At 53.9% G+C, this 26,953-nt stretch overlaps 1 protein-coding gene across 1 annotated transcript in view; it reads right to left on the bottom strand.

Annotated features, from left to right (window-relative positions):
* Positions 1-5,591: 5,591 nt before the first annotated feature.
* SMTNL2 (smoothelin like 2) overlaps positions 5,592-26,953 on the bottom strand; it is a 21,856-nt gene continuing 494 nt past the window's right edge. Inside the window, exons 2-8 of the mRNA XM_065910178.1 lie at positions 18,882-18,972; positions 18,137-18,379; positions 17,365-17,440; positions 16,300-16,464; positions 15,162-15,279; positions 14,724-14,875; positions 5,592-6,543 (exon numbers count right to left, since the gene is read on the bottom strand). Coding sequence (XP_065766250.1) covers positions 6,417-6,543; positions 14,724-14,875; positions 15,162-15,279; positions 16,300-16,464; positions 17,365-17,440; positions 18,137-18,379; positions 18,882-18,972 — 972 coding nt within the window. The 3' untranslated portion in view covers positions 5,592-6,416. The remainder of the gene's footprint in view (positions 6,544-14,723; positions 14,876-15,161; positions 15,280-16,299; positions 16,465-17,364; positions 17,441-18,136; positions 18,380-18,881; positions 18,973-26,953) is intronic.

The raw sequence follows: 26,953 nt of genomic DNA, 5'->3' as shown, positions 1-26,953 counted from the left end.
CCCCATGGACTGTAGCCTGCCGGGCTCCTCTGTCTATGGGATTTTCTGGGCAAGAATACTAGAGTGGGTTGCCATTTCCTTCTCCAGGGGACCTTCCCGACCCAGGGACCTAACCCACGTCTCCTGCTTGGCAGGCAGGTTCTTTACCACTGAACCATCAGGGAAGCCCATGTTTATAGCAGCACTGTTTACAATAGCCAAGATAGGGAAGCAACCTAAATGTCCATCAACAGATGAATGGATCAAGAATATGCGGTCTCCATATACAATGGAATACCACTCAGCCACAAAAAGAACAAAATTTTGCCATCTGCTGTAACATGGATGATTTGGAGGACATTCTAACTAAGTCAGAAAAAGACCAATACTGTATGATATCACTTACATGTGGAATCTAAAAGATACAACAAACTAGTGAATATAACGAAAAAGAAGCAGACTCACAGATACAGAGAACATACTAGTGGTTACCAGTGGGGAGCGGGAAGGGAAGAGGGGAAATATAGTGGTAGGGGAGTAAGAGGTACAAATTATTAGGTATACAATAAGCTGTATTGTATAATACAGGGAATATGGCCAATATTTTGTAATAACTGTAAATGGAAAGTAATCTTTCAAAATTGTATTAAAAACATAATATTTAAACTTTTAAAATAAAATACAAATTTAAAGAAAAAGATACAGAATCTTCCTCATATGAAAGTGTTAGTCGCTCAGTTGCGTCAGTGGTGAATTTGCTTATTGTTGTAGTTCAGTCACTAAGTCGTGTCTGACTCTTTGCGACCCCATGGACTGTAGCCTGCCAGGCTCTTCTTGCTCTCCAGCAAGAATACCGGAGTGGGTAGCCATTCCCTTCTTCAGGGGATCTTCCTGACCCAGGGATCAGACCAGGGTCTCCTGCACTGCAGGTGGTTTCTTTACCACTGTGCTATCAGGCAAGCCCAAATCAACTATAATTGAAAAAAACCTACACGCTTTTCAGCGTGTATAATCATAGAGTCAGGCGAAGATCATCAGTTGATAATCTCAACATACAAAATTAAGATTCTCAAGGCATTGCAGAGCAGGATACTCACATGACCTCAAAAGCATCGCCCACAGATTTCTAACTAGTTTTAGAGGGAGACAGGGCAATGGAGAGGTCTGGTGAATGCCCTTCCGCACAGCATCAACCCTCCCGTAGCCAAGAGCAGGCAAACCACAGCGTGTGCTTCTGACAGGGTGCTACAGAAATATCCACCACCTGGGCTGTATTCGAGCCAAACACGCTTCACCCGAATCTACTTGGGAGAAAACAACAGCAGAGTGGGGAACAAGGGAACAGACCTGGGCTCTTCAAAAGAGTTAGAGGGGTGGGATAAGCGGATGGCGTGTGTGCGTGTTTGGTCATGTCTGACTCTTTGCGACCCCATGGTTTGCAGCCCGCCAGGCTCCTTTGTCCATAGAATGTTCCAGGCAAGAATACTGGAGTGGGTTGTCATTTCTTCCTCCAGGGGATCTTCCCGACTCCAGGGATTGAACTCGCATCTCTTGCGTCTCCTGCATTGTCAGGCAGGTTCTTTACCATTGAACCACCTGAGAAGCTCTAGGGTGGTGGTGGTTCGGCAGAGAGGCTCAAGAGGGAGATGAGAGATGTATGTGGATAGCTGATTCACTTTGTTGCGCCGCAGAACTAACACAACATTGTAACGCAATTATACTCCAATAAAAAAAGAGTTGAGTGAAAAAGTGACAGTAAACAAAAAGTGGAGGGACTGTTTTAGATGCAAAGCAATTAAAGAGACATAACCACCAAATGCAGTGTCTGAACTTTCACTGGATCCTGGATGTTTAAGAGTTTTTAACAGCCATAAAAGGCATGTGGAAACAATTAGGGAAATTTGAATGTCGAGTGTAGATTAGATAAATGTTCCATTTTTCAGGTGTGCTAACATTATCGTGCTCATGTAGGAGAATGCCCTTACTCTAGGGAGACATTCGCTAAAGTTTTTAGGGCTGAGTGTCATGATGTCTGTATCTTACTTCCAAATGGCTCAGAAAAAGGGAGACAGACCACAAACAAGGCAGAATGCTTACAAAGCAAAGGAAGACAATGTTCATTGAACTCTTCTTTCAAGTTTTCTGTAAATTTGAGGATTAGCAAAATAAACCTTTGGGGAAAACTAATAGCTCTGATGCTTCAAGACACTTGGTAGAAATCATGAGGCTCCACTAGTAAGAGTTCTGCAAATGCCTGGTTTACAATATGTGAAAGGAAGTAGAAGAATTGCTTGGGCAGTCAGTCCGCGATGCTCTGGGACAAGGTGGGTTTCAGGTCCCTGGCATGGACAGTGGGGAGTGATCATGCTGCTGTTTGCTGTATCTGAATAAATACAGGAGAAGGAGCCTGTTTTAGAGGGAAAAAGAAGGGAAAACATTCAATTTGGACATCTAGGCTCCCAAAGGCCATGCTGGTCCTGGGTTATGAGCCCCTGATGCAGAAGATGGGGCACAGGGTATAAGACGCAGCACAGGCGAGTAATGGACAGAGGGAAAGGAGGTCCCGGTGGAGACTGGGAAGAAACAGCTAGAGAAGCAGGGGGACCTGTGAGTCTGGGTAAGGTCATGGATGCCAGGAAGAGGGGTCCAGGAACACACATACCAAACTGAGATACAGAACACACCAAGGACACTTGCAGCTGTGAGTGATGGAATATTTGGCTTGTGAAAAATATAGATTTTGCCCCTTGCCTATGTGACAGCACTGGATCAACTCAAGGGACCCAGGTAGAGAGTCAAGTTGGACCCAAACGTTGTTTGGCATCTCTGGGGTGTCACCATCCATATCAAGGGTGCTACTGATCCCAGGCCTCCATCAGTTCGTTATTGCATCAGGTTGCACAGTCTCCCTTCGACTGGGGCTACCTGGATAACCCCAGGGAGCACAGCATTCTTGGTCCCATCCTTCCCAGGTGTGTTTTTTGTTGTTGTTTGGTGCTTTCTAGGGAAGGGGCATGCCTAGGCATGTTTAATGTGCTCTGACAAAGGACAACGAGGGCTGCTTGATGTCAAATCAAGTCCAAGAACCAAACGATAAGAGATCAAAGGCTCTAAAAGCAAGCCCAAACCAAATCTTAAAAGAGAGAGAGATAAGATGGGTAATAACCCTCCCAGAACATTCATCATTCAGCTGAAGGGGATGACATGTGGGTGTGAGAGCATGGCTTGGGGAGGGGAGCAAAGGGGAAACACGTCCATCTCAACTGGCGTGATCCATTCATCAGAATGAGCTGGTCACCAGTCATCAGCTGGAGAAACCCAATTCAGAGTGGGTTCTGTTGGGTGGCTCAATGTTCTGCCTTAAACTGACCAACTCACTCAGCACAGTTAGTCTGCCATCCCATTGTCTGGGGCTTCCCTCATAGCTCAGTTGGTAAAGCATCTGCCTGCAATGGAGGAGACCCCAGTTCAATACCTGGGTCAGGAAGATCCCCTGGAGAAGGAAATGGCAACCCACTCCAGTATTCTTGCCTGGGAGGAGAATCCCATGGACAGAGGAGCCTGGTGGGCTACAGTCCATGAGGTTACAAGGGTCTGGACACGACTGAGCAACTAAACCATCATCCCACTATCTGGAGTCACACAGACCTGGGATAGCAGAAAACATCCTCTATGTGCGTGTTTCCTTTAGTGACAGAGTGCTGACCACTGCAGTCAGGAAAGCTGAGAACTTTTAGTCACTGAACACATTTGCGAAATTCATTGGCCTTCACAGACTGTTCCCCTGAACACCTGGCCTGAAAACTCTCCTCTAACCAGCCTGTGTAGGATCATGTTCAGAAAGTGCTTATAAAGCTCTCACTTGCCTTGAAAAAAAAATCTCCATCAGCTGTCAGAAAAGCTAAAACCCGTCTTGGCTCTGGTGACACATCCCCTTCAGGGAAATGCACACAAGCCAATTTAGTTCAGACTTAATAAGTTTTAACAAAATCCAGGTGAAGGGATCTATCTGGAAAAGCAGGAAGAATCTCACAGGCAGCTCTGAGAAATAATTCTCTCAGGAGAGATGGCGGGGGGAAAAACATGTGAAACCATTTGTATCATGGCAGAAGGTGATTCGAAATCCAATTTCACAAATGGGAATTTTCCATGTAACCCTGATGCAAAACGATGGTTTCCAAATGTCTTGAGATTGTGTGGCCTGCTTGCATGCCCCTTCATCCCCCCCTCCCAGCCCCAGCCCCCTCTATCTTCCCTGGGAACCCTCAGGCTTTGTCTTGGAGGTAATCAAGTTTAAAGCCCGTTAAAGCTTATGAGCCCTCATTTGCCCCTCCCCACAAACCACAGACAAGAACATCACAGAACCCACTTTAAAAACACCTAGTCTCTATGACTGAATGTGAGACATGAGAAACACCATTGCTCAGTTTAAGAGGCGTTCTTCCTTTCTCCAGAAGGATCTGCTCTATTTTATGTGCAGAGGTGCAAGGCCACGTCTGCAAATCAGGAGAGTTCCATTTAACATGTGCAAGGACTCAGTACGGTATAGGCATGCTTTTTATAGAGCCCCTGTGATCCCAGGTTGGCTTTAGGTTTGAAACCCTAAGCTTCGGTATGAAAAAAGACCAGGCACAGTGTCTTTGCTAATAATAGGGCTCACCTTCTGGAGCTGGACAGAGGCTGGTTCCCACTGGGGGAGAACTCAGAGGATGGAATGAGACTTCAGCCTGAACAAACAAACAGGGGCTTCCCTGGCGGCTCAGATGGTAAAGAATCTGCCTGAGATGCAGGAGACCCGGGTTTGATCCCTGGGTCGGGAACATCCCCTGGAGAAAGCAATGGCTACCCACTCCAGTATTCTTACCCGGAAAAGTCTATGGACAGAGGAGCCTGGTGGGCTACAGTCCACGGGGTTGCAAAGAGTCGGACACAACTGAGTGATTGAGTGCGGCAGCTCTGAACAAACCAATCTGCTAAGATTATTTATCACCCCGCTGGCAAGCTCTATCATGTTCCTCGCAACACCCCCAAAGAGCTCTGACCCCCAACACAGGGGACCACAGGTGACTCTGAGAAGGCATTCAGATACTGATGGTTAGAACCCACTGCATAAGCTGAAGACACATACTAGCTCCTTACAGGGAAATTCTCCAAGTTCATGGCTAAAATCCAACCCAGTTAGAAAATGCTTCTTGAGTAAGAATAAGCTAATGGCTGTGGCTTTATAGAATCTAAAGATGTCTTACTAAAAACCTAACAGTTTTTTTTCCCCACAATCAAACAGCTGTGAAAATAAACCAGTGCCCTTCAATGGACTCCCCCATGTGTGGGACCACCCCGCCGCTGTTCACAGATCTGTCAGTCAACTTCCAGGACACAGAACTGTAACGGGGGGTACTTTCTGTCCACGCTCCTTCGATGATGTGGAGATGGGTGACCAACAGGCAAATGCAAAAAAAGCAAATATGATTTTCAACTTTCTGGGTGGTGATTTTGGTACAGAAACAATTAAGCGGGGGGCGGCGGTGGGTGGGGGGGAGCGGATTTAAGTAGATTTTCTTTTGGCATGTATGTGAAAGCTCTTATTCCCAGATGAAATAACAAATCCCAAGCGAGGTGAGACACATCATTTTATGTACAAACAGTCAATGGTACGGATGGAGTTACTTTTTATAAATATCTGCAGCAAATCCCCTAAAAAAAAAAAAAAAAGCTGTGAATAAAAACCACCTCACAGCACCAAGGGCCTGTCCTTCCCTAAAAGTGTTAACTTCCCAAGAGCCTATTCTTAGCCAAACACTTGTGGGGCCCTCCTGGGAAGGACAGGACCAGGCGAGAGCCTTCCTCTCTCCCCAGAGAGTCGAGGTGACGAGCAGGTCATCTGCTGCCCAGGACCCGGGAGTGATTAACCGTTTCTTCCCAAGACTTCAGTCTCCCTTGTCAAGCTGCTGATTATGCGTCTCTCTGTTTCCTGGCAGGGGCCCAGAGCGAGGGAGGAAAGGAACCTACAATAGTGGGGGGAAGTAGAAAACTCTGGCTATTCTGATAAAAAAAAAAAAAAAACAAACAACACTTTGTAATCAATGCAACTCTGTAAAGCCAATGGATCCAGTTCAGCAGAAGGAACATTGTGATTCAGGCTTCCGGAATCTAGAGACAAGCATTTTTTTTTTTAAGGAAGAGAATTACTTAGCACCAATTTCTCTCTCTCCAGTAATACTTCCTTTTCCTTGGAGCCCTTGGCTGTAATGAGTCGGAGTGCAGTTCAGAGGTACTTTCCATCAGTAATGCAGCTGGGCAGGTGGGGAGCGCCGTCACTCGGCACAGACAGCGCTCTCACACCAGAGGGCAGCTCTTCTCAAGGGGGCCTCCTGACTTGGGGACACCGGCGGCCTCACCGTCTCCTCTGGGGGCTGGCTCTCCAGCCCCAAGGGGCTTCACTCAAAGCGACGCAGGTGGTTGTACAGAGACTGGACGTAGGTGAAGACGCACATGGGGTCCGGCTTGCGGCCCATCACCATCATGTCCTCCACCTCAATGAGGCGCTCACAGTTGGCCAGGTTCCTGAAACACAGAAGCCCCATCAGAACGTCGGCCCCAGCCACCAGCCAGCATCACTGCCTGGGAAGAGAACTCAGTCCAGAGCTGGAAGCTCCTGAGTGCCCCCCGGTAGGGAATTCACACCACCCCACGAGTTTGTGGAGTTACTCTCTCTAATGCAGTGATTCCTGGACCCCCACAAGGAGGAAGCACCAGTCCAACTGTTCTTCTTGAGTCTCTCAGTCATGTCCAACTCTGAGACCCCATGGACAGCAGCCCACCAGGCTCCTGAGTCCATGGTATTCTCCAGGTAAGAATATAGGAGTGGGTTGCTATTTCCTTCTCCAGGGCATCTTCCCGAACCAGGGATTGAACCCACATCTCCTGCATTGGCAGGTGGATTCTTTACCACTGAGCTACCAGAGAAGCCCCTTTAGTTAACTAGTGAGTGAGTGAAAGTCGCTCAGTTGTGTCTGACTCTTTTCGACCCCATGTACTGTAGCCCACCAGGCTCCTCTCTCCATGGGATTCTCCTGGCAAGAATATTGGAGTGGGTTACTATTCCCTTCTCCAGGGGATCTTCCCAACCCAGGGATTGAAGTAGGGTCTCTTGCATTGCAGGCAGATTCTTTACCATCTGAGCCACCTGGGAAACCCAACTAGACTTACTTTAAATTTTCAGTGAAATTCAATTTCCCTTTCAGGTTTCACTAAATATTAAGTTCTGCTGAAAAAAATTTTCAATTTTTATTATTTTAGTCAAATTTATATGAATCAAAATGGTTAGTTTTATTGATAAACATCTAGCTCTGAAGTTAAATTTCACTAAAAAAATTCAATGTGTATCAGCAGTGTATGGAGAATTAGCACAGACTATGAAAATAAATGTAAAATGACTGAGGTAAAAAATAAATCCACTCATATCCCTCCTAAAACAGTCTTTAACCTTTTTTTTAAAAAACCATGCCCATAGTTAGAGATCTTTCATGATTCAGCATACACATACCTATATGGGGAAATAAAGTTTCACAAAGTTATTGACCCTTTCTACTATTCATATTTTCTCTAGATTTCATCTTTATTTCACTCCCCACTTCTTTTTTCAATTTTTTAAAATGCTGGTCATGAGTTATTAAGAGGCTTTCCAGGTGGTTCAGTGGTAAAGAATCCACATGCCAATGCAGGAGACATGGGTTTGATCCCTGAATCTGGAAGATCCCCTGGAGGAGGAAATGGCAACCCACTCCAGTATTCTTGCCTGGAAAATCCCATGAACAGAGGAGCCTGGTGGGCTACAGTCCAGGGGATCACAAAGAATTAGACATGACTGAGCACTCATACAACACAAGGGTCACAACTCAAAGGTTTGAAAATTGCTTAAAATCATTTTGTGAGCCTCCCTCAACTCTACCCTAGGCCTCATGCTCTGGGAAATACTAGTTTAACATCTGGCCCATTGGTGTAGATGAATGTGGAAACTGGGGCCTTTCACTGGGCTGGAAAAGAAGCTGTTCCCTCCATTGTTCCCAGCTGAGAGTGGGGACCGAAGGTACAGGCTTCAGGGTCTCGTGGGGATGGGAAGATGAGCATCCACCCAGGAGTAATGGCAGGGGTCCTCTGTGATGCCCAGCACAGCCCCCCACCCCCCCGCACCCTGCACCAGACGTGGCCAGACCCAGAAGGCCCAAAAGCAACTGCGCTTGGTCTGGTCAGCAGTGCCCTTCCTTCAGCAACTGTGCGCCCTCTTGTTCCAGGGTCCCTGGTCTTTTTGCCCCCATATACGAGGGGCTGCATGAAGTACAAGCTGGAATCAAGATTGCTGGGAGAACTATCAATAACCTCAGATATGCAGATGACACCACCCTTATGGCAGAAAGCAAAGAACTAAAGAGCCTCTTGATGAAAGTGAAAGAGGAGAGTCAAAAAGTTGGCTTAAAACTCAACATTCAGAAATCTAAGATCATGGCATCCGGTCCCATCACTTCATGACAAATAGATTGGGGAAACAGTGGAAACAGTGACAGACTTTATTTTTTGAGGCTCCAAAATCACTGCAGATGGTGACTGCAGCCATGAAACTAAAAGATGCTTGTTCCTTGGAAGAAAAGCTATGACCAATCGAGACAGCATATTAAAAAGCAGAGACATTACTTTGCCAACAGTCTGTCTAGTCAAAGTTATGGTTTTTCCAGTAGTCATGTATGGATGTGAGAGTTGGACTATAAAGAAAGCTGAGCACTGAAGAATTGATGCTTTTGAACTGTGGAGTTGGAGAAGACTGTTGAGAGTCCCTTGGACTGCAAGGAGATCCAACCAGTCCATCCTAAAGGAAATCAGTCCTGAATATTCATTGGAAGGACTGATGCTGAAGCTGAAACTCCAATTCTTTGGCCACCTGATTTGAAGAACTGACTCATTAGAAAAGACCCTGATGGTGGGAAAGATTGAAGGTGGGAGGAGAAGGGATGACAGAGCATGAGATGGTTGGATGGTATCACCGACTCAATGGGAGAGTTTGTGCAAGCTCCGGGAGTTGGCGAAGCACAGGGAAGCCTGGCGTGCTGAAGTCCATGGTGTCACAAAGAGTCGGACACGATGGAGTGATTGAACTGAACTGATATGAGTGTCAGCATTCACGCTCCGGCTGCACCCTTCCTAGCTACGTGATTTGAGCAGGACACAACTTCTTGGGGCCTCAGTTTCCCCATGTGGAATAACAGCCACTTCACAGGGGAGGGATGAATGAGTGAATCACGCAAACCAGTTGGAGTGGCGTCTGGCATGGAGAGCTCAGTGACTGTGAGTGGTGATCACTGTTGCTGTTCGTATCATCATGGTCCTCTCTGAACATCAGAGCCGGTCATCAGGCGAAAGTGGCCTGAGCTGGAACACTACAGAGCTGGGTTCAGCTCTTGGCTCTGCCCATTGCTCCACCCTTCTGTGCCAATTCCTGGGGGCGGGGTAGAAATCAGCTTCCCACCGCCGCTCCCCTTCCAGGCGGGCTTGTTCACGCCCAGTACCCCGAGCGCTTTCTACCAGTCCCTGCTGGCTCCCTGGCTTGCTTGCTCCAAACACAAACTATGTAACAGGCCATTCTGTGGTGCTGGCCTGACACCAGGCCTCAGATCAGAAACAAAACGTCAGGGTGAAACAGAGACACCTGTTCTGGATCCCACCGCTGCGTCCCCCTGGGTTTGGAGTGAGCAACTAGTAAAGAAATCTGATGGGTTCGTGGGGTGGCAAGTGCTTCTGGACCGATGAGTGGGCACCCTTGCTCTCCAGGACCGGCCAGGGTGGGGCTCAATGTCAACGGGGTTGGCACTCTGACAAGAGTGTGCATGCAAAGGTGCTCTGTTGAAAATCCGAGTTCCTGGGGAGGCCTTCAACCTGAGTCCACCTCCCTGAGCTATCGGGTAGCATCTGATGCCTTTTCCTCACCTACAGCACAAGGAGAGATTCTCTCTCTCCCCCTGCCTCCCAGGGCTGCAGTCAGAGGATGCCAAGTGTGCCCAGGTATCACCTCTGACAGCAGTGACCTCAGTAGTCAGTCCCTCCAGGAAATGTGGGCACCATTCAAACCCTAAACCTCAATCTCGGAAGAGAACTGAAATCCCATCCTCCAAACACCAACTCCCCGGTGGAGGCCCTGCCTCAGCTGTGCTCACCTCCAGGTCCAGGGAAGGGGCCCTAACTTCCTACAAGGATGGTTCCAGTCGCCCTGCAGGGGGCTCTGACCATGAGGAAGTTCCTCCTGCATTTCTTATGCTATTTTGCCTCTTGATCCTTTCTACCTATTATCCCCACAAGGTTATTCTCAGTCTAACTTTTCTACCCACAAGAGAGCCCTTCGCATGTTGGAAGAAAATCTTTTTTCCTTTTTTTTTTGGCTGCTCTGGGTCTTCACTGCAGCTTGCGGACTTTCTTCAGTTGCAGTGCTACACTTACTTGCCCTGCGGCACATGGGATTCCAGTTCCCCAAATCGGGATCAAAACCATGTCCCCACGTTGGAAGACGAACTCTTAGCCACTGGATCACCAGGAAAGTCCCAGGAGAGAATCTTAATATTCACATCTTTCCCGACAACTAAACATGTCTGCTTCCTTCACTGTGCCCACAGTGGGTACCCGGGACCTCTGCCCTGAGCTGGTGGTTCTGGTTTCTCTCTAGCCCTCTTCATGGAAGAGCACCCAGACTCGTTGGCATGTTCTGAGTTTTGTCCAACCTGTGCTTCATTCTAGACGCTGCGCTGGGCCTCCCAGTAAGGACATCCCTGCCCCTGCCCAGGGTGGCCCTCAGGATGGGCGCTAAGGCCTGAACCTGGCATCACCCTCTACCCCCCAGACAGAAAGCCATGGGCAAATGTTGGCTTCCCCAGCAAAGAACCAGGGGACTGAGCCACATCCATCCTGTCCACACCCTACCAGCTGCGACAGTAACGACAAGATTCCTATTCTAGCTGTGGACATAGCTCCTTGGGACGGGATGTGAGTAAAGGAAAACAATGATGCATGCTGACTTTTATAAAAACATTACAGCCTCAAAACATTACAGCCCTGATTGCCTTTTAAGTGAAAACATAACTGCTTTTGTGAAAATAATACAAGCTTGTTTTAAACAGTTGGAGCAGCATGGAATAACAGTCCCAAGGAGAAAGTACAGATCATTTCAAATGTCACTGCACAGCAAGAACCAGGGTTACCCTCTGCCTACTACCAATTTTAGACGGATTTACTCCGCCCCACCTTATTTGGGGTTAAGAAAGGGTCAGAGGGTTTTCTCCTATTACTTTCTATTGTGATCTTCAGTACCTACAGGGCTGTCAGGGAAATGGAGGAGGTGTGTGAGGGGCTATTTTTATTTAAGCCTTTTCTAAATGCAGCCTGGGATGCCAGGGCTTGACTACAGCCCCTATCTGGTTTTTCAGACACATGGGCACTACAAATAGCCTGGAAGCTCCTCAGCTGGGCCGTAACCTGAGAGCAGGACACATTCTCCGCAGGGCAAGGGGGAGCCTCAGGCATAGGCCCCGGGGCGGGCCTGCACAACGCCTGGAGATATGGGGAGAAAAGCGCGGAGGGTCACACACCCATACTACGGGCCGGTCCTCCCGCTTTCCAAGCCCTGAGCACCTGTCCAATAAGGGGAGCTCAGTGAACTGTCAGCACTGCATCACTCACACAGATTAAGCCTCGGGAATCTCCGGGGAGGCAAATTACTGGGAGAGGGGCACACAAACCCCTCTCACTCCCCAGGTTCTAGAGGTGTGTGCTTTTAAGACCCCTTGCTCACTGGAGGGTCTGGAAACATCTCCTTCCTGATGTCAGGGAGCCCTGCCCCTGCCGCTTTCCCTCCTCCGGTCACCGCACAGTGCCCGCCGCAGACTGCCTGTCTCAGGTCCGTCCTGCTGCCCCCGTGATCTCTGACGGCTTCTCAAAGCCCCAAGTGTCTGCTTGGGTTCTGTGGTCTAACCCCAGTGTCTGTTAAGATGTTGATAGTATTCTCCTGGAGGTCTCCCTGTGTTTTCTTTTCAGCTTTTTTCTTTTGTATCATTATTAATTTTTTAGTTTATTTTTTCCCAGCTTAAAGATTTATTTATGGCTGTGCTGGGTCTTCATGGCTGTGTGGGCTTTCCGTAGCTGCGGCGAGTGGGGCGACCCTCTAGCTCTGGTGCACGGGCCTCCCACTGTGTGGCTTCTCTCGCTACGGGGCACAGGCTCTAGGCGCCTGACCTTCAGTAGCTGCAGCCCCCGTGGGCTTTAGTAATTGTGGCTGGTGGGCTCGAGAGTGCAGGCTCAGTAGTTGTGGTCCACGGGCTTAGCTGCTCTGCAGAATGTGGAATCTTCCCGGACCAGGGATTGGACCTCTGTCCCCTACACTGGCAGGCGGATTCTTAACCTCTGGACCACCAGGGAAGTCCCCTTTTCCAGCTTTTCTAACCAGCTGATTGTCCAGGAAACTAGGTGAGTCAAGCTGTTGTCCTCCCAGGAGGCCTCGGGCGGGTGGGCAGGCCCACCCCCCAGCCTGCTCCCCCAGGTACCTGGGAGGTACCTCTCAGATGACTCATGGGGGGAGGCACCTTCCTCCACTCAGGCCTGCTGGAGGCGCCCCTCTCATACCTCTCGAGTCAGCAGAAAAGCAAGAGCTCATCTCAGGGGCCCACAGACCATCCTCCGCTCCCCAGCCAGCCGGGAGCAGGCTCAGACCACAAGGAGGCAAGGCCAATTTTTACCTTGTTGTTTGCTCTGGGTAGGAGAGAGGCAAATCCTGGAGCAGGCTCCCCCCACTCCCCCCGTTGATTTGGGAATAGAAGAAACATCTGGTTGGAGTCTGCAGGCGCTGTGAGCTCAAACCTCGCGCTGAGCCACGAATCTTTCTGGCTCCAGCTGCCAAGGGAAGCTATGTTCCCTTTGAGCTGGGGTGCGGGGACACCATCCCAGGGCCCCCCCTCTTTCCTGCCACAGCCCAGCCTGGTCCAGGGCTGAGGGTGACCAAGGCAGCCAGGGCATGAGCTGGCATGGCCTGGCCCACTGGACTTGATGGGTCAGCCAAGGGTAGCCTCACCCAGTGCAGGTGGGTCTTGAGGTGCCCACATCAGAGCTCCAGGCCCTGCACCCTCTGACCTATGTGCTGTTTTGACAGCCACCCTTCCTAGACTTGCAAACAGCTGGATCTCCTCCTGGGGAGACGCCCCCTTCCCAACATGGAGCTGTTACACTTGGCTTTCCTTCAGCATCGTCTGGGCTCGGTTGTGTAACACACTCCGTTCAGAGCTGTTTCTGCAATTAGGATGACAGCTAATCCCAAGCAGCCAAGAAAGGAATGACTTTCAAAGTATACAAGGGGTTCTTGTGACCCCAGAGGGGGCCGAGGGGACACACACGTCATCTGGGATAACACAACGGGGCAACACCAGCGGGCCGAGAGATCAGACTCAGGTTCTCCGATCTGTCCCCCAGGGCGAGACCCTTGGTACCGGGATGTAACCTGTGAGCTCCAACTCCTTCCCCAGCCAGGCTCGGGGCCAGGGCGTGGGGGCTGGAACAGACTGAGGGGGGCAGGCAAGGCAGTGGGGAGGGCACCTCCTGGACACGGGCACCAGGGCTGCAGACAAGACACGGAAGGGGGCAGGCACACCCGGATGGCAGAGGTCACCCCACCAGGCACAAAGGAGGGCGGGCGGGTAGGAGAGAAGGATAAATGTTCCCTCCAGGAAACCCGGGCTCCAGGGAGGCCTTCCTGCCCTCCAACCTCCTCCCCTTAATGCCCAGCCTCAGGCAGCCCTCAATACCCTCATCTCTACCGCCCCCCCGCCCAGTGCCTGCCCTGGATGGGGGTAGAGGACTCGATGGACTGCAGCAACAGCTAACAGCTCCCCCGCCCTCTGCCTCTGTGTTCAATGCACAGGAGGCCCTGGTGTGAGGGAAGGAGGAGGGGGAAGGCAGGGTATTTATTCCCTAACCCTTCCTGCCCGGTCACTGTGAGCTGGTCACACCCACCTACTGCCCCAAAGCACGGCTCTATCAGCCAGTTCTCTGGGAAGAGCTGCTCTCCCCAGCCTGAGGGTATCACAGGAAACCTGGCTCCTTCCCTCACCCCAGCCCACTCATTTACAAGGAATCCTTTTGCTAAACTCTCCTGCCTACTCAATTTGAACCCACACCCCCTGACCCCCCACCGGAGCCCTGACTGATACACCCCTCGTTGCCACTCTCCTGATGCCCTGGGGTAGCCCTCAGCCTATAACCAAATCCCAAGCTCCCCAGCGCCTCCTGACCCGAGAATCACCCCTCACCCCCTCCTCTCCCTATGTGAAAGTCGCTCAGTCGTGTCCAACTCTTTTGCAACCCCATGGACTGTAGCCCACCATGCTCCTCTGTTCATGGAATTCTCCAGGCAAGAATACTGAAGGGGGTTGCCATTCCCTTCTCCAGGGGATCCTCCCGACCCAGGGATCAAGCCCAGGTCTCCTCTGCAGGCAGATTCTTTACTGTCTCAGTCACCAGGGAAGCCCTTCCTCTCTCTATGAGTGTATCTTAAGAAGGTAGGCAATCTTATAATCAATGCTTTGATGACATTTAGGGGAGCAAAATGGACCCACTAGAGAAGTCTGAAATGTCCCCCAGGCAGATATTACTCAATTTCCTGCTGTTCGGCAGCTGGGGCTGGCCCAAGCAACCACGCCTCCCGCCCCCCCCAGACTCACTCGGCCATGGTGAAGGCCAGCTCGAAGTTCTGCCGCCGCTGTGTGGGGCTCAGCGCGTTGTAGTCGAAGGCGTCAGGGAAGAAGGAATGCACTAGGGCGCAGAAGGCCATCCCGTCACTCCAGCTGGAGGAGAAGTTCTGCAGGTCCACGTGCTGCGAGGCCAAGGCGGGGGGATGAGGCGGGCTGGGTACGGCACCGGCCTCAGCTCCCTCACCCGACTCGACCCTGTGGTCCTCCCAGCCACCCCCCAGGCCAGCATCCACACAGCTCAGCAACAAGTGCCCGTGCTTGCTGGACTGCCCACTGGGGACCCATTGGGAGGGCACGGTTTCTCCAGCTCCTAGCCCTCCACCCCAGCCTGGGGTTCCTGGAACGACAGCCAGGGGCGATGCCCGCTCCAGCCTCTGGCCGGGGTCCCAGCGGCCCGGCCGGGCTCACCTGGTAGCCGAGCGTTTTGCTGCGGCACCACTCGAGCAGGATCTGCTTGATGCTGCTGGCGCTGGCCACGCCGAAGCTCTGCGAGCGCTTCAGCTTCGCCCGGGTCTCGCCCTTCCCCCTGCGGACAGATGGCAGGCCTGCTGGGTGGGGGGCTGCCCCTCAGCTGCCATCTCCTTGGAGACCATGCCCCACCTGCTCACTCAGGTACCACGCAACCTCCCGACCCCACACCCACATCCAGGCAGGAGCCGCGCATCCCAGAGCACAGCCTGCCTTGATGGGGTCTGATGAACCAGCCCCGCTTCTAGCCTCTGGGCTGCCTCTTTACTCGCCACACTGGTGATCTGGGGGCAGAGGGCCTGAGCCCACCCGGCCTGTGCTCCTCCCCTCTGCCTGGAACACCCTCTCTACTGCCCTTCATCCCACCCTCCTCTGAGCCTCCCTCTTGGGCTGCCCTCCATGACAATTCTTTCCTAGCCCATAGGGATGGTTTTCTCCTTTGGGTCCTATGGACACTCCTTGATGGCCAAGATCAGGTTGCCAGGGTCAGCGGAACACTTCCCGGGTCTGTCCCCCTCACTAGAGGCAGCTGGGACTCGGGGTGGGGTTATCATCACATAGGCCTGGGCCTACCCTACAAGCAGTAGGTGTTAACATCACCAGAGGAAGGAAGCCTGGATATATGTGCAAAGTTGGACTCGATCTCTAAGAGGGTGGGGTTGGGGTGTGAGAAGCGGCTGCTGGGCCCTTGGGTCTCGCTGTGTCACCTCCCAGCTCCTACTGGGAACCCCAGGGGCTGCCCTCTGGTTTCCCCTGTCACGCCCTGAAACCACCTTCTCCAGTTGGGTGAGGAATGTGGGTGTTAGCGTGGCCAGGGGCCCCTCTGGAATGCAGGGAGAGGGGCTGGGCTCTCACCAGGCCTTGCCTGGCCCGCCTGCCCCCTCCTCTTCTCCCACCACTGGGGCTGTCTACCCCTCAGCCCACCCCACCCCATAGTCAGCCCTGATCTTGTGTTTTGCCCAAGAGGTCACATACTGGGGAACAGAAAGGGCCAGTTTTGCTGTGCTGTGCCTGCCTGACCCTGGTCTGAGTCCTGGCCTCCTCTGGGGGCCCTGACTGATCTGGAGAGCATCCGTACTTGCTGGCTGTATCCTGCTCCCATTTCTCAAACAACGCCTTCCGGGCCTGCGCCCCCGAGGTGCGGGGCAGCGTCTGTGACCTCACCAGCTCCCGGCGACGGGCCTGAGTCGTGGCTGGCGGCTGCGGGGATGGCGGTGACTGGGGTGGCGTCACCAGCGGAGGGCTGAGTCAGGGAGGGAGAGAACCACTGAGTCAGGAACACAGACCCGCCCGTCGCTAGCTCACAGGAGGCCCCCTGGTCTCCCACCCCGGGTCCCCTGCCCTAGTGAGTGTGAAATGAGGCAGCAGCTGGGCTCCAGGGAGAGAGGAAACATCACTGGCTCTAGTCCCCAACCGGTTCTGCAGGTTTTCTGAGCTGAGCTGTTCTCCGAGGCAGGCCAGGCAGGCCGTGGGCCCCCTTCTTTGCGAGTAATCACCCCTTGGCAGGTGTCAGTGTCTGCGGTGGGGGGGCATCCTCCTTGCGGGACGTGAACCCAGAACCACCCACCCCCCAGGGCCAGGCCCCCTGCATGCCACCGCTAAAAAAGCTCCCCTTTGTTTCCCCCAGAACAGTTTGCCAGAAAGTCACAATTCTCCTTTTATTATTAAAAGGAGGTGGGGGGCAGGGGAGGTCAAGCCAGCCCTGCCCCCAGCTCTGATCACAATCCAGTGGGCCTGGAGGAGCCTGGGGACCTCTGAAGGCCAGGAGGCGGCAGACCTGGCCCAGACTGGGGGTCCCTCCAGGGACCTCCTTGGCCAGGGACAGGAAGCACCCGGCTGGCGGGGAGGGGCCCAGCCAGGATGGACAAAGAGGAAAGCAGACGGTCCCACACTCCATCTCCCTGGGTGGACTGAGACACCCCGTCAGTGTGTGCACAGACTTGCTTTCAAGGGTCCTGAGTGAAACCAGTCTGCGGCCATAACACCCTCTACCTCCTAGCCTCACTGTCTCATTTCCCTCGAGGTCAGCACACGGAGCTCCCTGCAGGGGCCCAGACAGCCTGGGTCCAAGGCAAAGCCCAGAGGCCTCCTGGGGAGGGACGACCCCTCCCCACCCGGGACTGGGGCCCTGACTCAGACTCACCTGTCATTGGTCCTGCTGGCCGTCATTGCCCCGAAGCCAGAGCTGGACAGAGGTCGTGGGAGGGAAGAATTCTTCTCTGAGGGACAAGGCAAGAGAGATAAATAACAAACCCTGGCCTCAGGGTGTAGGGCGTGGGGGGCACCACTGCCTGCCTCCCTTCCGCTGACCTGGCCCTGTGCCCTTTACCCAGCGTCACTCCAGGGCATGGGCGGGATCCCTGGACTAAGCCAGCCCTGGCTCAGCCAGCAGTTGAGGAGAAAGGATGCTGGGGACATAGAGCAGTGACATAAAAGGCCTTTTACAGTGTCCCCTCCTGCTTTTGAGAGTGCAGAGCCCAGGGCCTCTTGGGCTGCATGCTCATAAACACTTTGTTCCCAAGTCTTCATTCTGGAAACCTACACAGCCCAACCCCAGGACTTGCCACTGAGGCCTGACCCCAGGCCCCAGACAGGTCCGGGGACCACGCCAAAGTGTGCAGGGTGAGAAGCCATCTTCCAGCCACAGCTTTGACCTGCAGGAAAAGCCATGGTATCCTAGGGTTGATGTTACTTCACAGCATCTCTAGTGGAGGAGTCGGGAAGGAGGGGCCCCATATGATGGAGCGGAAGAGTTAGGGAAACGGGTCACAGTGACAGGTTCGGGAGGCTGGGGCTTGGCCCAGGTTTTGTGAGTCTCTTCCCAACACCCCCCACCCAACACCCCCCACCCACCACCGCCCCAGCCCCTGCCCTCCCTCCTAACTTTGAGGCTATGCACGCCTTCCTGCTCCTACCATTGGGACTGGGAGTCCAGGCGGTGGTAGCCTCGCTAGGGCTCGAGCTGAGGCCCCCCAGGATGGCAGCAGACGTCGGCGACAGAGCTGTGGCTGAGGTCTCCCCAGAGAACCTCTCGGAGACTCGCGTGACGGCCGTGACTGGCTGGTGAGGCAGCCGCAAGGAGAGGCTCACAGGGCGAGGCTTGGGGGGCTCTGGTGCTGAGATGGTTTGAGTGGTCTCGGAGGGTCTGTCACCTGGATCTGGAACACATGACCAGCAGGGGTGGAGGTGTCAGCTGTGGCCTCCACAGGGGCTTCAGACCCTCCCAGGAGGACTCCAGTCTCTGGGAACCCTCTTCCACCTCCTCCAGGAAGGTCTCCCTGATCACTCCCTGCTGCTCCTACCAGAGTTGGCAGCTGCTTCATCTTTCAATAAACTGCCTGTTTATTGAACAGACAGTTCAATACATAGTTGCCTCTCTTTCTACTCTGTTCAGCAGTTGGATGATTCCTCAGCCCCTGCTTGCTTTCCTCCAGAAACAAGGAAGCTCGCCACCTTTTAAGATCTCTCATTTTTTTCCCATGTTTATTTACAAAGCTCTACTTCACACTGAATGAGGCTGCTCTACTGTCAGCCCCTCCACCCACTGGGGTTCAGGCCCATGTTCTCTGTTCTAGGCAAGAGCTGGCCTGGCACAGAGGCATAGCTGAGGCCCTGACCCTGAAGCTACCCAGCTTGCCCTTCGTTGCCGTTAGCCCCTACCTGCCCCAGGCTGGTGCCCGTTCTCAATGATGCATGAGTTTGAGGTCCTTCTCATCTCCAACTCGCTGGCCTCGTCATGGTGATCCACACTCTATAGAGAGACAAACCCCGCCAAGACCCAATCAGCTGGGGCTGGCTGCCCCTCCCCCCAAATCATTGCCAGAGATCCTCCCTGATTCTGGCAGGACAAACATTTTGAGACAGACAGTTCTGGGATGGGGAGGGTGTTCAGTGATGGGCCCTGTTCATATAAGAAGCTGATGTGGACTCAGCCAACTGAACCCCCAGGATCCTGGAGGCAAAAGCATCCACTGGGCTCATCCCAGACCACCAAAATACTAGAGTAAACGTCATGACCGGGAGTTTCAGGGCTTCCCTGGTGGCTCAGTGGTATAGGAATTCACCTGCCAATACAGAACACGGGTTCAATCCCTGGTCCAGGGAGATTCCATGTGCTGTGGAGCAGCTAAACCCAGTACACCACAACTATTCAGCCCCATGCCCTGGAGCCGTAACTGCTGAAGCCCCCAGAGCCTGCTGCAACAAGAAAAACCACTGCAATGAGAAGCCCATACATTGCAACTAGACAGTAGTCCCTGCTCGCCACAAGGGGAGAAGCCTGTGCGCAGCAACCAAGACCCAGTACAGCCAAAAATAAATACATCTTTAAAAAAAAAAAGAGGCTGGGAATCTGAAGGAATATGCAAGGCACCCAACCCCTTTGCCCAGGCTGGACCAGGTGACTGGGGTCAGGAGAGCCTGGCTACTGTTCATCCCAGGGGCTGTGTCGGGAGCCCAAACCCAGCGACCTAAGTAAGGTCCTTCTGGGCCAACAATCGGCCCTGAAGCCCTCAGGCTGAGGCCTTTCCATTGGCTGCGGTGTCACAAGATTTGCCTGGATGTCCAGAATACAGAGGCCTTATTGGTTCCATCAACCCCTCCATCCCCTCTGGGCTGCAGGAATTGGGGGTGTCATGCGGAGAGAGAGAGCCAAGACAAAGAGCCAGGTGACCCAGGTCAGATGGTTGTACCCACTATGGGACAGTTTCCCTGCTGGAGATGAGGGGGTAGGCTATGCAAACCTCCATCATTTTGGCGCCTGCCAGGCCATCAGACCCTTTTCCTGCACATGCCATTTATACCACTTTGCTTCTGTTGTCCCAGGTCAGTGCTATCACACCCATTTTACAGATGGGACCTGAGGGCTCAGAAAAAGGACACGCACTGTCCAAGGTTACCCAGTGAGAAACAGCTAAGATTCGTGGTCAGGACAGATGTTCTCTTCAACCTTAGCCCTGCCCTTCTTACATGGAGGGAGGTTGGAGAGCTCAGAATATCTATGAGCCTGATGGGGTCAGCCTGGCAAGGGAGGGACACAGAGAAAGACCCCAATCAGGGGCTCTACTCAGAGCCCAAGATGAGTGGCTTGAGATGTTGGCCGTAACGCTTCTTAGACACCTCCAGACTGGCCCCCTTGTCTACCAGGTTCCCAGATGACAATGGCCCATCCCTGGCCCCCAGTGGCTCAGCTATGACTGTAACCAGTGCAAGAGGTATTCACCCTGCCATGAGGGGATCACTGTGGTGTGGGAGCCAGGACTGTGAGCAGATGACGTCAATCCAGCATGAGGGTGCGTGCCTAGGACAGACTTCATCCAGCCCAGCGGGTCAGGGAGGTAGGGGTGGCTGAGCCCGTCTAGAGTAAGCCAGGTGGACCAGGAGTGGAAGCCTTTCCCAGCAGAGCGACTGATACCTGCCAAAGCACATAGACGTCAAGGCACAAAGTGTTCTGATCTGGTGGGTGGGGAAGCACTAAGCGGCTTGAGGTGCCATCCTGGAGAGCTTGGACCTGACTCCTCAGACAAGAAGGAACTGAAGGCTGTCAGCTCTGTGTTAGAAACATCCTTCAGAAACCAATGAGACAGTGGCATGAAAACGGGTGACCAGATGGCCAGTCACCTCCCTAGTCTCAGGTGGGGATCTGGGAAGCAGAGATGGGGCAGTGAAAGAGTGGAGGACAAAAAGGACTCAGCAATTTGGGGAGAGTAAGTGGATATGGAGGCAGGGGTGAGTCACATGTCTTCCAAGCCTGGGCTTTGGGCCTGGGGGATGTGACTATGAAGAGAGAAGGGGGGACTGGTGGGAAAATAAGGATTTCAATTTGGGCCATGGGTGTAAGGAGCCCCTGAGGCATCAGGGAGTTGAGGTCACGAAGTAGCTGGATATTTGAGTCTGAAGTTTCAGAGGGAGGATGGATAAACAATAGAGAAGCAGGTGTCTCACGTCCAGAGCCCAGTAGAAGAAGGGCTGGCTCAGGGCTGAAGAGGCCTGGGATGGGCACCATGTTCGGGGGCAGAAGAGGCATCTGCAGAAGAGAATAAGGAGCAGCAGCCAGAGGGAGGAGGAAGAAAACCAAAAGAACACTCAGAAAGGCAGGTGGAGGTATAACGAGAAGGCTGGTGGTCAGCAGCTCCCAAGGTGGCCCCGGGTCAAAGAAAAGAAGATCAAGGCAAGATCTAAAAAGGTCCATTGGGGTTAGCCCCCAAAGAGGTGCTGGGTGACAGTTTAGGAGCTGAATCAGAGGTGGAGGTGAAGGCAGGAGACAGCCTCGGGTTGAGATGGAGACATAGGAACTGCTACCATGGGGGGGTGGGGGCGGGAGAAGGGGTTTGAAGGGCTCAGCCAGGTGGAAGAGGGGGACGATGTTTAGAGGCTAAGAGAAAGACTCTAGCAGGGTGATGGGACCCTCTGTGGGGTGGGGACCCTGGGGAAGTGGGAGAGCATAGGACTCGAGCCTGGGTTTGGAGAGGAGGTGACCCCCCCCCAACTTCCGATTCAGAAGGATGTAGAGAGAGGGTCCCCAACCACTCGTAGAAACAGTGGAGAAGAGGGGGTATCTCCTGGCACTTTAGGGTGGGGGGGGGGACACCCCTAGAGCCTAACCTGAAGTCAACTCAGCAGATGGAGGAGAAACATCCAGTCCATCCTGAACTCCAGCCCCACCTGTCACCAGGGTGCTCAGCTCTGGGGGCTCCCTGTTCCCCCCACACACACCCCCTACTCTGGTCCTACAGGTTCTGCAGGTCTAGGCAGGGGCCTGGAGGGCCCAGCTGATGTTGAAACCATTTTCTCAGGAATGTGGATCTGTCTGTGGGCCCCACAGACACCTGTTCCTGCAAGGTGCAGGCCCCGTGCTCCCCATCATGGCCCAGGGGAACAGACACCACCTTCAGACAGGAGGCAGGTTCTGAATCCCCATCAAGGGGTCTCCAGCAAAGCAAGAGGAAAAGGGCTGGACTGACTCATGCTGTGAGGCCAGACTCCCAGGCTCCTGCTGCCCCTCACTCCCCCATGCCTGAGACGGGAACCACTGCTCGTCCAAGGAAAGGGCTCAGCCCACACCTCAGTCAAGGGGATCCTCAAAGGACACCCTCCAACTCATCGTCACAGAAGCTTGGGGGTTGGGCTCACCCCTAACCTCACCCCATGACTAAAGGCAGCAGCAGAGTCAAGGTCGGGGGTGTCCTACCCCAATCCCGGGCTCTGTCCACAAAGCGTTCATGTTTTCCAGGGGTAGGAAGGACTACTCGAGACAAATTTGCACAGCCAGGCCCCAGCCATCTCACAGAAGAGGGGGAGGGTGGGGTAACTGCCCCAGCAGGATCTGAGTCCCCAAGCCCACCCCCGGGCCCCAAGCATACCCCTGCGGTGGTTTTCCTTTGGTGGGGGCAGCCTGTTTCAGCCACAGAGAAGGGACTGGGGACGGGGCCCCCTGCATGCTGGGGCCAGGGAGAAGTCAAGTCACCGGAGAGTCCTGGGGACCAAACGGGCCCTAGGGAGCCGGCTGTCACACCCCCAAGACCTGGGCTTTGTCTGAAGAAGGGGGAGGCTCCCGGTCAGGGAGTCCAGGCCCGGGAATGTTAGGGAGAGGCGGAAGGCAGAGCGGTAGCGGTGGGGGGAGGGGAGGTAAGTCAGAGACACTCTTCCTGGGGAAGTTTTTAAACACTGTTGAGAGGGCAGGAATAATAGTTCAGGCATCCTTGGGGCTGCCTGACCCCACGTTGGCTCGTGCGTGTGGACAGGGGCGCACGTCAGCACGCCCAGCACAACCCCCATCCTGAGCCCCTAACACGGCCACCCCAGCCTCCTCCTCCTCCTCCTCCTCACTCACTCACACCACCGGTTTTAAAGACTCAATTCAAACTTCTCCCCAAAGCATTTAACTCTCTTATCACACAGTGTGTCTGGGAAAGGAAGGCAGATAAGGCAAGTCTGGTTTCTTTCACGTCCGACCTCGACGCTGCTCCTGGCAGCCACTCCGGAGGGCCTCCACTGCCTTCTGACATGGGGACCCGGTGGCTCCGGCTCAACTGAGGACATTTCCAGGGACCAACTCTGGCGCAGCCTCCTGGGCCGGGCCTGGCCTGGCCTCAGGCTGCCCCCAGCCAGCTCCCTCCACTGGCCAGATCACAACTGTGGCTCTGTGGACACTCTTATGAACCCACTGGGTGGACGTCACTGTCATAACTACTCAGCCAGCTCGGCTCAGGGCCCAAACAGGGCTGGGCCAGTCCTCCTGAGATACAAGGGACCTGGGGTCCAGCTGAGAGATGTCCCCACGGCCTCACAGCAAATGAGCCCTAAGCAGCTCCTGTTTGCTGCAGGGTCTCAGGCCTCCTACAGGGAGTCCTCCTTGATTACTCCCAGTGTACTTAGCCCTGCCCTCTCCCTCCTCCCTGAGCCTCTCTGGCTGCTCACTACCTAGCAGGGTCAAGGTTTGTGCACTCAGAAGTGGATTACTAAATCAACTCTGCATTGAGTTCAGAGCATGTGTACATGCTGAATTCAACCCTCCTCCAACCCTGACGGTACCTACTTTGAAAGAGCAGGAAGTGAAAGGGTCTCAGCCAAGGGTCTCTAAATCTCATTGCTTATCACAGAGGGGCAGTGGACAGCCCAGCCTCCACACTGCTTGACCACTGCCACCATTGACTTTCATGTGTGGATAAGACCCTCACACCTAGACTCCCCCATCCAGCAACACACACACACACACACACACACACACACACACACAAGCTTGAGAGGCCAGACAGTCCTGGCACCCAGCTATGACTCTGTCCAGTCTCGTCCTAGAGCCCTGATACCCTGTTCATGACCAAGCGCCTCATCACAAGCTGCTGGTCAGAGCTGGAGAGTGACAACGTGTGGGTGGCTCCACATAGCGCTCCTCCCTGCGAGAAACTGGCTTGGAGTCTGGGTGGGTGCTCCTGAGAGGTGGGCCGCAAGAGAAGTGGAGGCCAGTGCCTTGGGGCAGGGGGAAGCTGCCCGGGACCCAGGGAGCCTCTGACCCACCAGGAGACCTCAACCATCCTCCACCTGTGGTGCTGAACTCTGCCCACTGCCCCACCCACTCCAGGCTTTTCTAAAGCCCAGAACCTGCTCCCTAACTGTGTCTTCATCCTAACCACCCAAGAGGTTCCAAGAGGCTGCGGCATCCCTGATGACCCCCAACCCCTCTTCCAGAAGGCCCCCCCTTCTCTCCAAGTCTAAGAATGGGCTTTCTGGGACCTCTGCACTCCCTGGCAGCTCCTCGACCTTCGTGGAGGGCTCCAGCCTCACCTTCTCCCTCTGCCCCCTGAAGACCTCACCCATTCTAGGGTCTCACCCACCGGCTCGGCCATGTTGTCTTCCTCACCTCTGGTCTCGACCAGATCTGTGACTCCACCTGCTCTGCATCAGCTTCACCAGGATGTCCCTCACCCTCAGGACAACCCAAAGGGAACTGGCCTCTCCACAGATCTGTGAGCCCGGAGTCCCCCAGCAGGGCTGCACTCCCTGCCTCCCTGCTCACATCCGAAGACCGTCTCACCCTGATGAGTGCCCCTCCAAGACATCACTGCAAGGCTGTCCCAGTGCTCCCTCCACCCACCTTTGGCCATCCTCTCCTTGGACCATCGCATTTAAGTTACCCTGCCGGCAGCCGCCCTCCAACCCCCATCCATCCATGAGGGAGCTTGCTGTTCCTTCCGTGGCCAGTGCCCCTCGCCACCACCCAACAGCCAAGGGGACTAGCTCACCCCACGTGAACGTGAGTGTTAGTTGCTCAGTTGTGTCGGAATCTTTGCCACCCCATTGTAGCCCGCCTGGTTCCTTTGTTTATAGGATTCTCCAGGCAAGAATATTGGAGTGGGTTACCATTCCATTCTCCAGGGGAATCTTCCTGACCCAGGGATTGAACCTGGGTCTCCTCTGCATTGCAGGTAGATTCTTTACCATCTGAGTCACCAGGGAAGCCCCACGTTGACTGAAGACCAATTCCCACTTAAAACAGATGACTAGAGAGACTTCTCACATATGTGTGTGAATTCATGTACATATGCATACATGACTCTGAAGAGTATTTTTCTGAAACTTGGACAGCTGCTTCTGTGAGTAGACAAGTAGCAAATGTGTGTTAAAATAAAAGCTCAGAAACAGTTGATGACACAGTTTATTAGGTGCGTGTGATCTCACAGTGGTGATTTTATACCCTGGCCAAGTAGTGGTCATGCTCAAAGGACAGAATTAAGTGTATCCGTATTTCCAGACAGACTTCCCAAGTGGCGCTAATGGTAAAGAGCCTGCTCGCCAATGCAGGAGACCTAAGAGACGCAGGTTTCATCCCTGGGTCAGGAAGATCCCCTGGAGGAGGTCATGGCAACCCACTCCAGTATTCTTGCCAGGAGAATCCCATGGACAGAGGAGCCTGGCAGGCTACGTTCCCTAGGGTTACAAAGAGTTGGACACGACTAAAGTGACTTAGCACGCACGCATGCACATGTTCCTTGACATTGGGACACTCAGGGGTCCTGTCACCAACATGTTTAAGAACGTCTGACCCCACCCCCCAAGACAAAGCCCAACTCCCTGGCCCATCATCTGGGGGCCTTCTCAATTCACCCCTCTACTCTCATACCCCACCAGGCTCCCCTCTGGCCACTGAGTCCTTTGAGCCTCTCTGAGGTGGCCGGTACAGCCTCACACACCACCCCTTGCAGCAGCAGATCCCAGGCCTCCAATACAAAGCCGGCCTGGGACACCCGTTAGGATGAGACAATCCTGGGATGAGAACACCCGCTCTGGCTGCCAGCAGTTGGGACTGCTCCATGGGGCCATCTCCCACCCTGGCTGGGACCTCTAGGGGCAAAGTTTAATTTGATGCCCCCCCCCCCCACCTTCCTGGCCCTTGAGGTGCAGCCCAGCCCACACAAGAGATCTGAATGAGTGATGGACTGAATTGAGAGGGACAGCAGGTGCAAACTACCCAGACCCTGGAAACCCAACCCTGGAGCACATGCCGGGGAAGGGTGGAAAATCCCACCCAAGGGCCACTGTGCACACCAGAGAACATTTTAACCAGCCACTCCAGGAGGCCCGGTGCTCAGGGCAGAGACTGGTCCACGCCGGCCTCTGCCCTGCCCCCACGCAGTGTGGGTCGCTGGCCAGTCACTGACCCCAGAAATCTAGACTGCTCAGGACTGGTTCCCCTGGCCTCTCCCCCCCACCCCGTCTCTCCCATCACGGTAAGGGTAAGGATTCCCCACCCTCGGTGAGTTCCCAAAGGCTGTGCCCGGCGGCGCCCGAACAGACTGCATCCTGCCCCCAACACTCACCCGGCGCTGGAGTTCTCCACCTGGATTAATCAATAACCCGAGCCGTCAGGCCTCAGTGAAGTGGCATCACAGGGGCGAGTCAACGGAGGTGGGGAAGTAGGGGGTGTCGGGCGGGGGGGGCGGTATTGCTAACCATTCCAACACGTCGGCCAGGCCGGGGTTGGTGTTACAGTGCCTGAGTGCCAGAGGACAGTGGAGACAGCGGGACAGAGCTCGGGGAAAATGGGATCTGGCTGCAAAGCAGGGAGGGGGTCCGAGACAGGTGCGGCGGGGAGCCTAAGCCGGTGCTTCCCCCGACGGTAGCCGGATCCCCACGACGGGGTCGCAGCGGCAGGCGCACGCACTGGGGACCTAGGGGCGGCCGGGGTCGCGGAGTCCCTCTCCCCCGGCGCACGCCAACAGGCGCACGCGCTCCCC

The sequence above is a fragment of the Muntiacus reevesi genome, chromosome 18 (genome assembly GCF_963930625.1).
Source record: "Muntiacus reevesi chromosome 18, mMunRee1.1, whole genome shotgun sequence".
NCBI lineage: Eukaryota > Metazoa > Chordata > Mammalia > Artiodactyla > Cervidae > Muntiacus > Muntiacus reevesi.
This window is presented reverse-complemented; position numbering and strand designations above follow the sequence as displayed.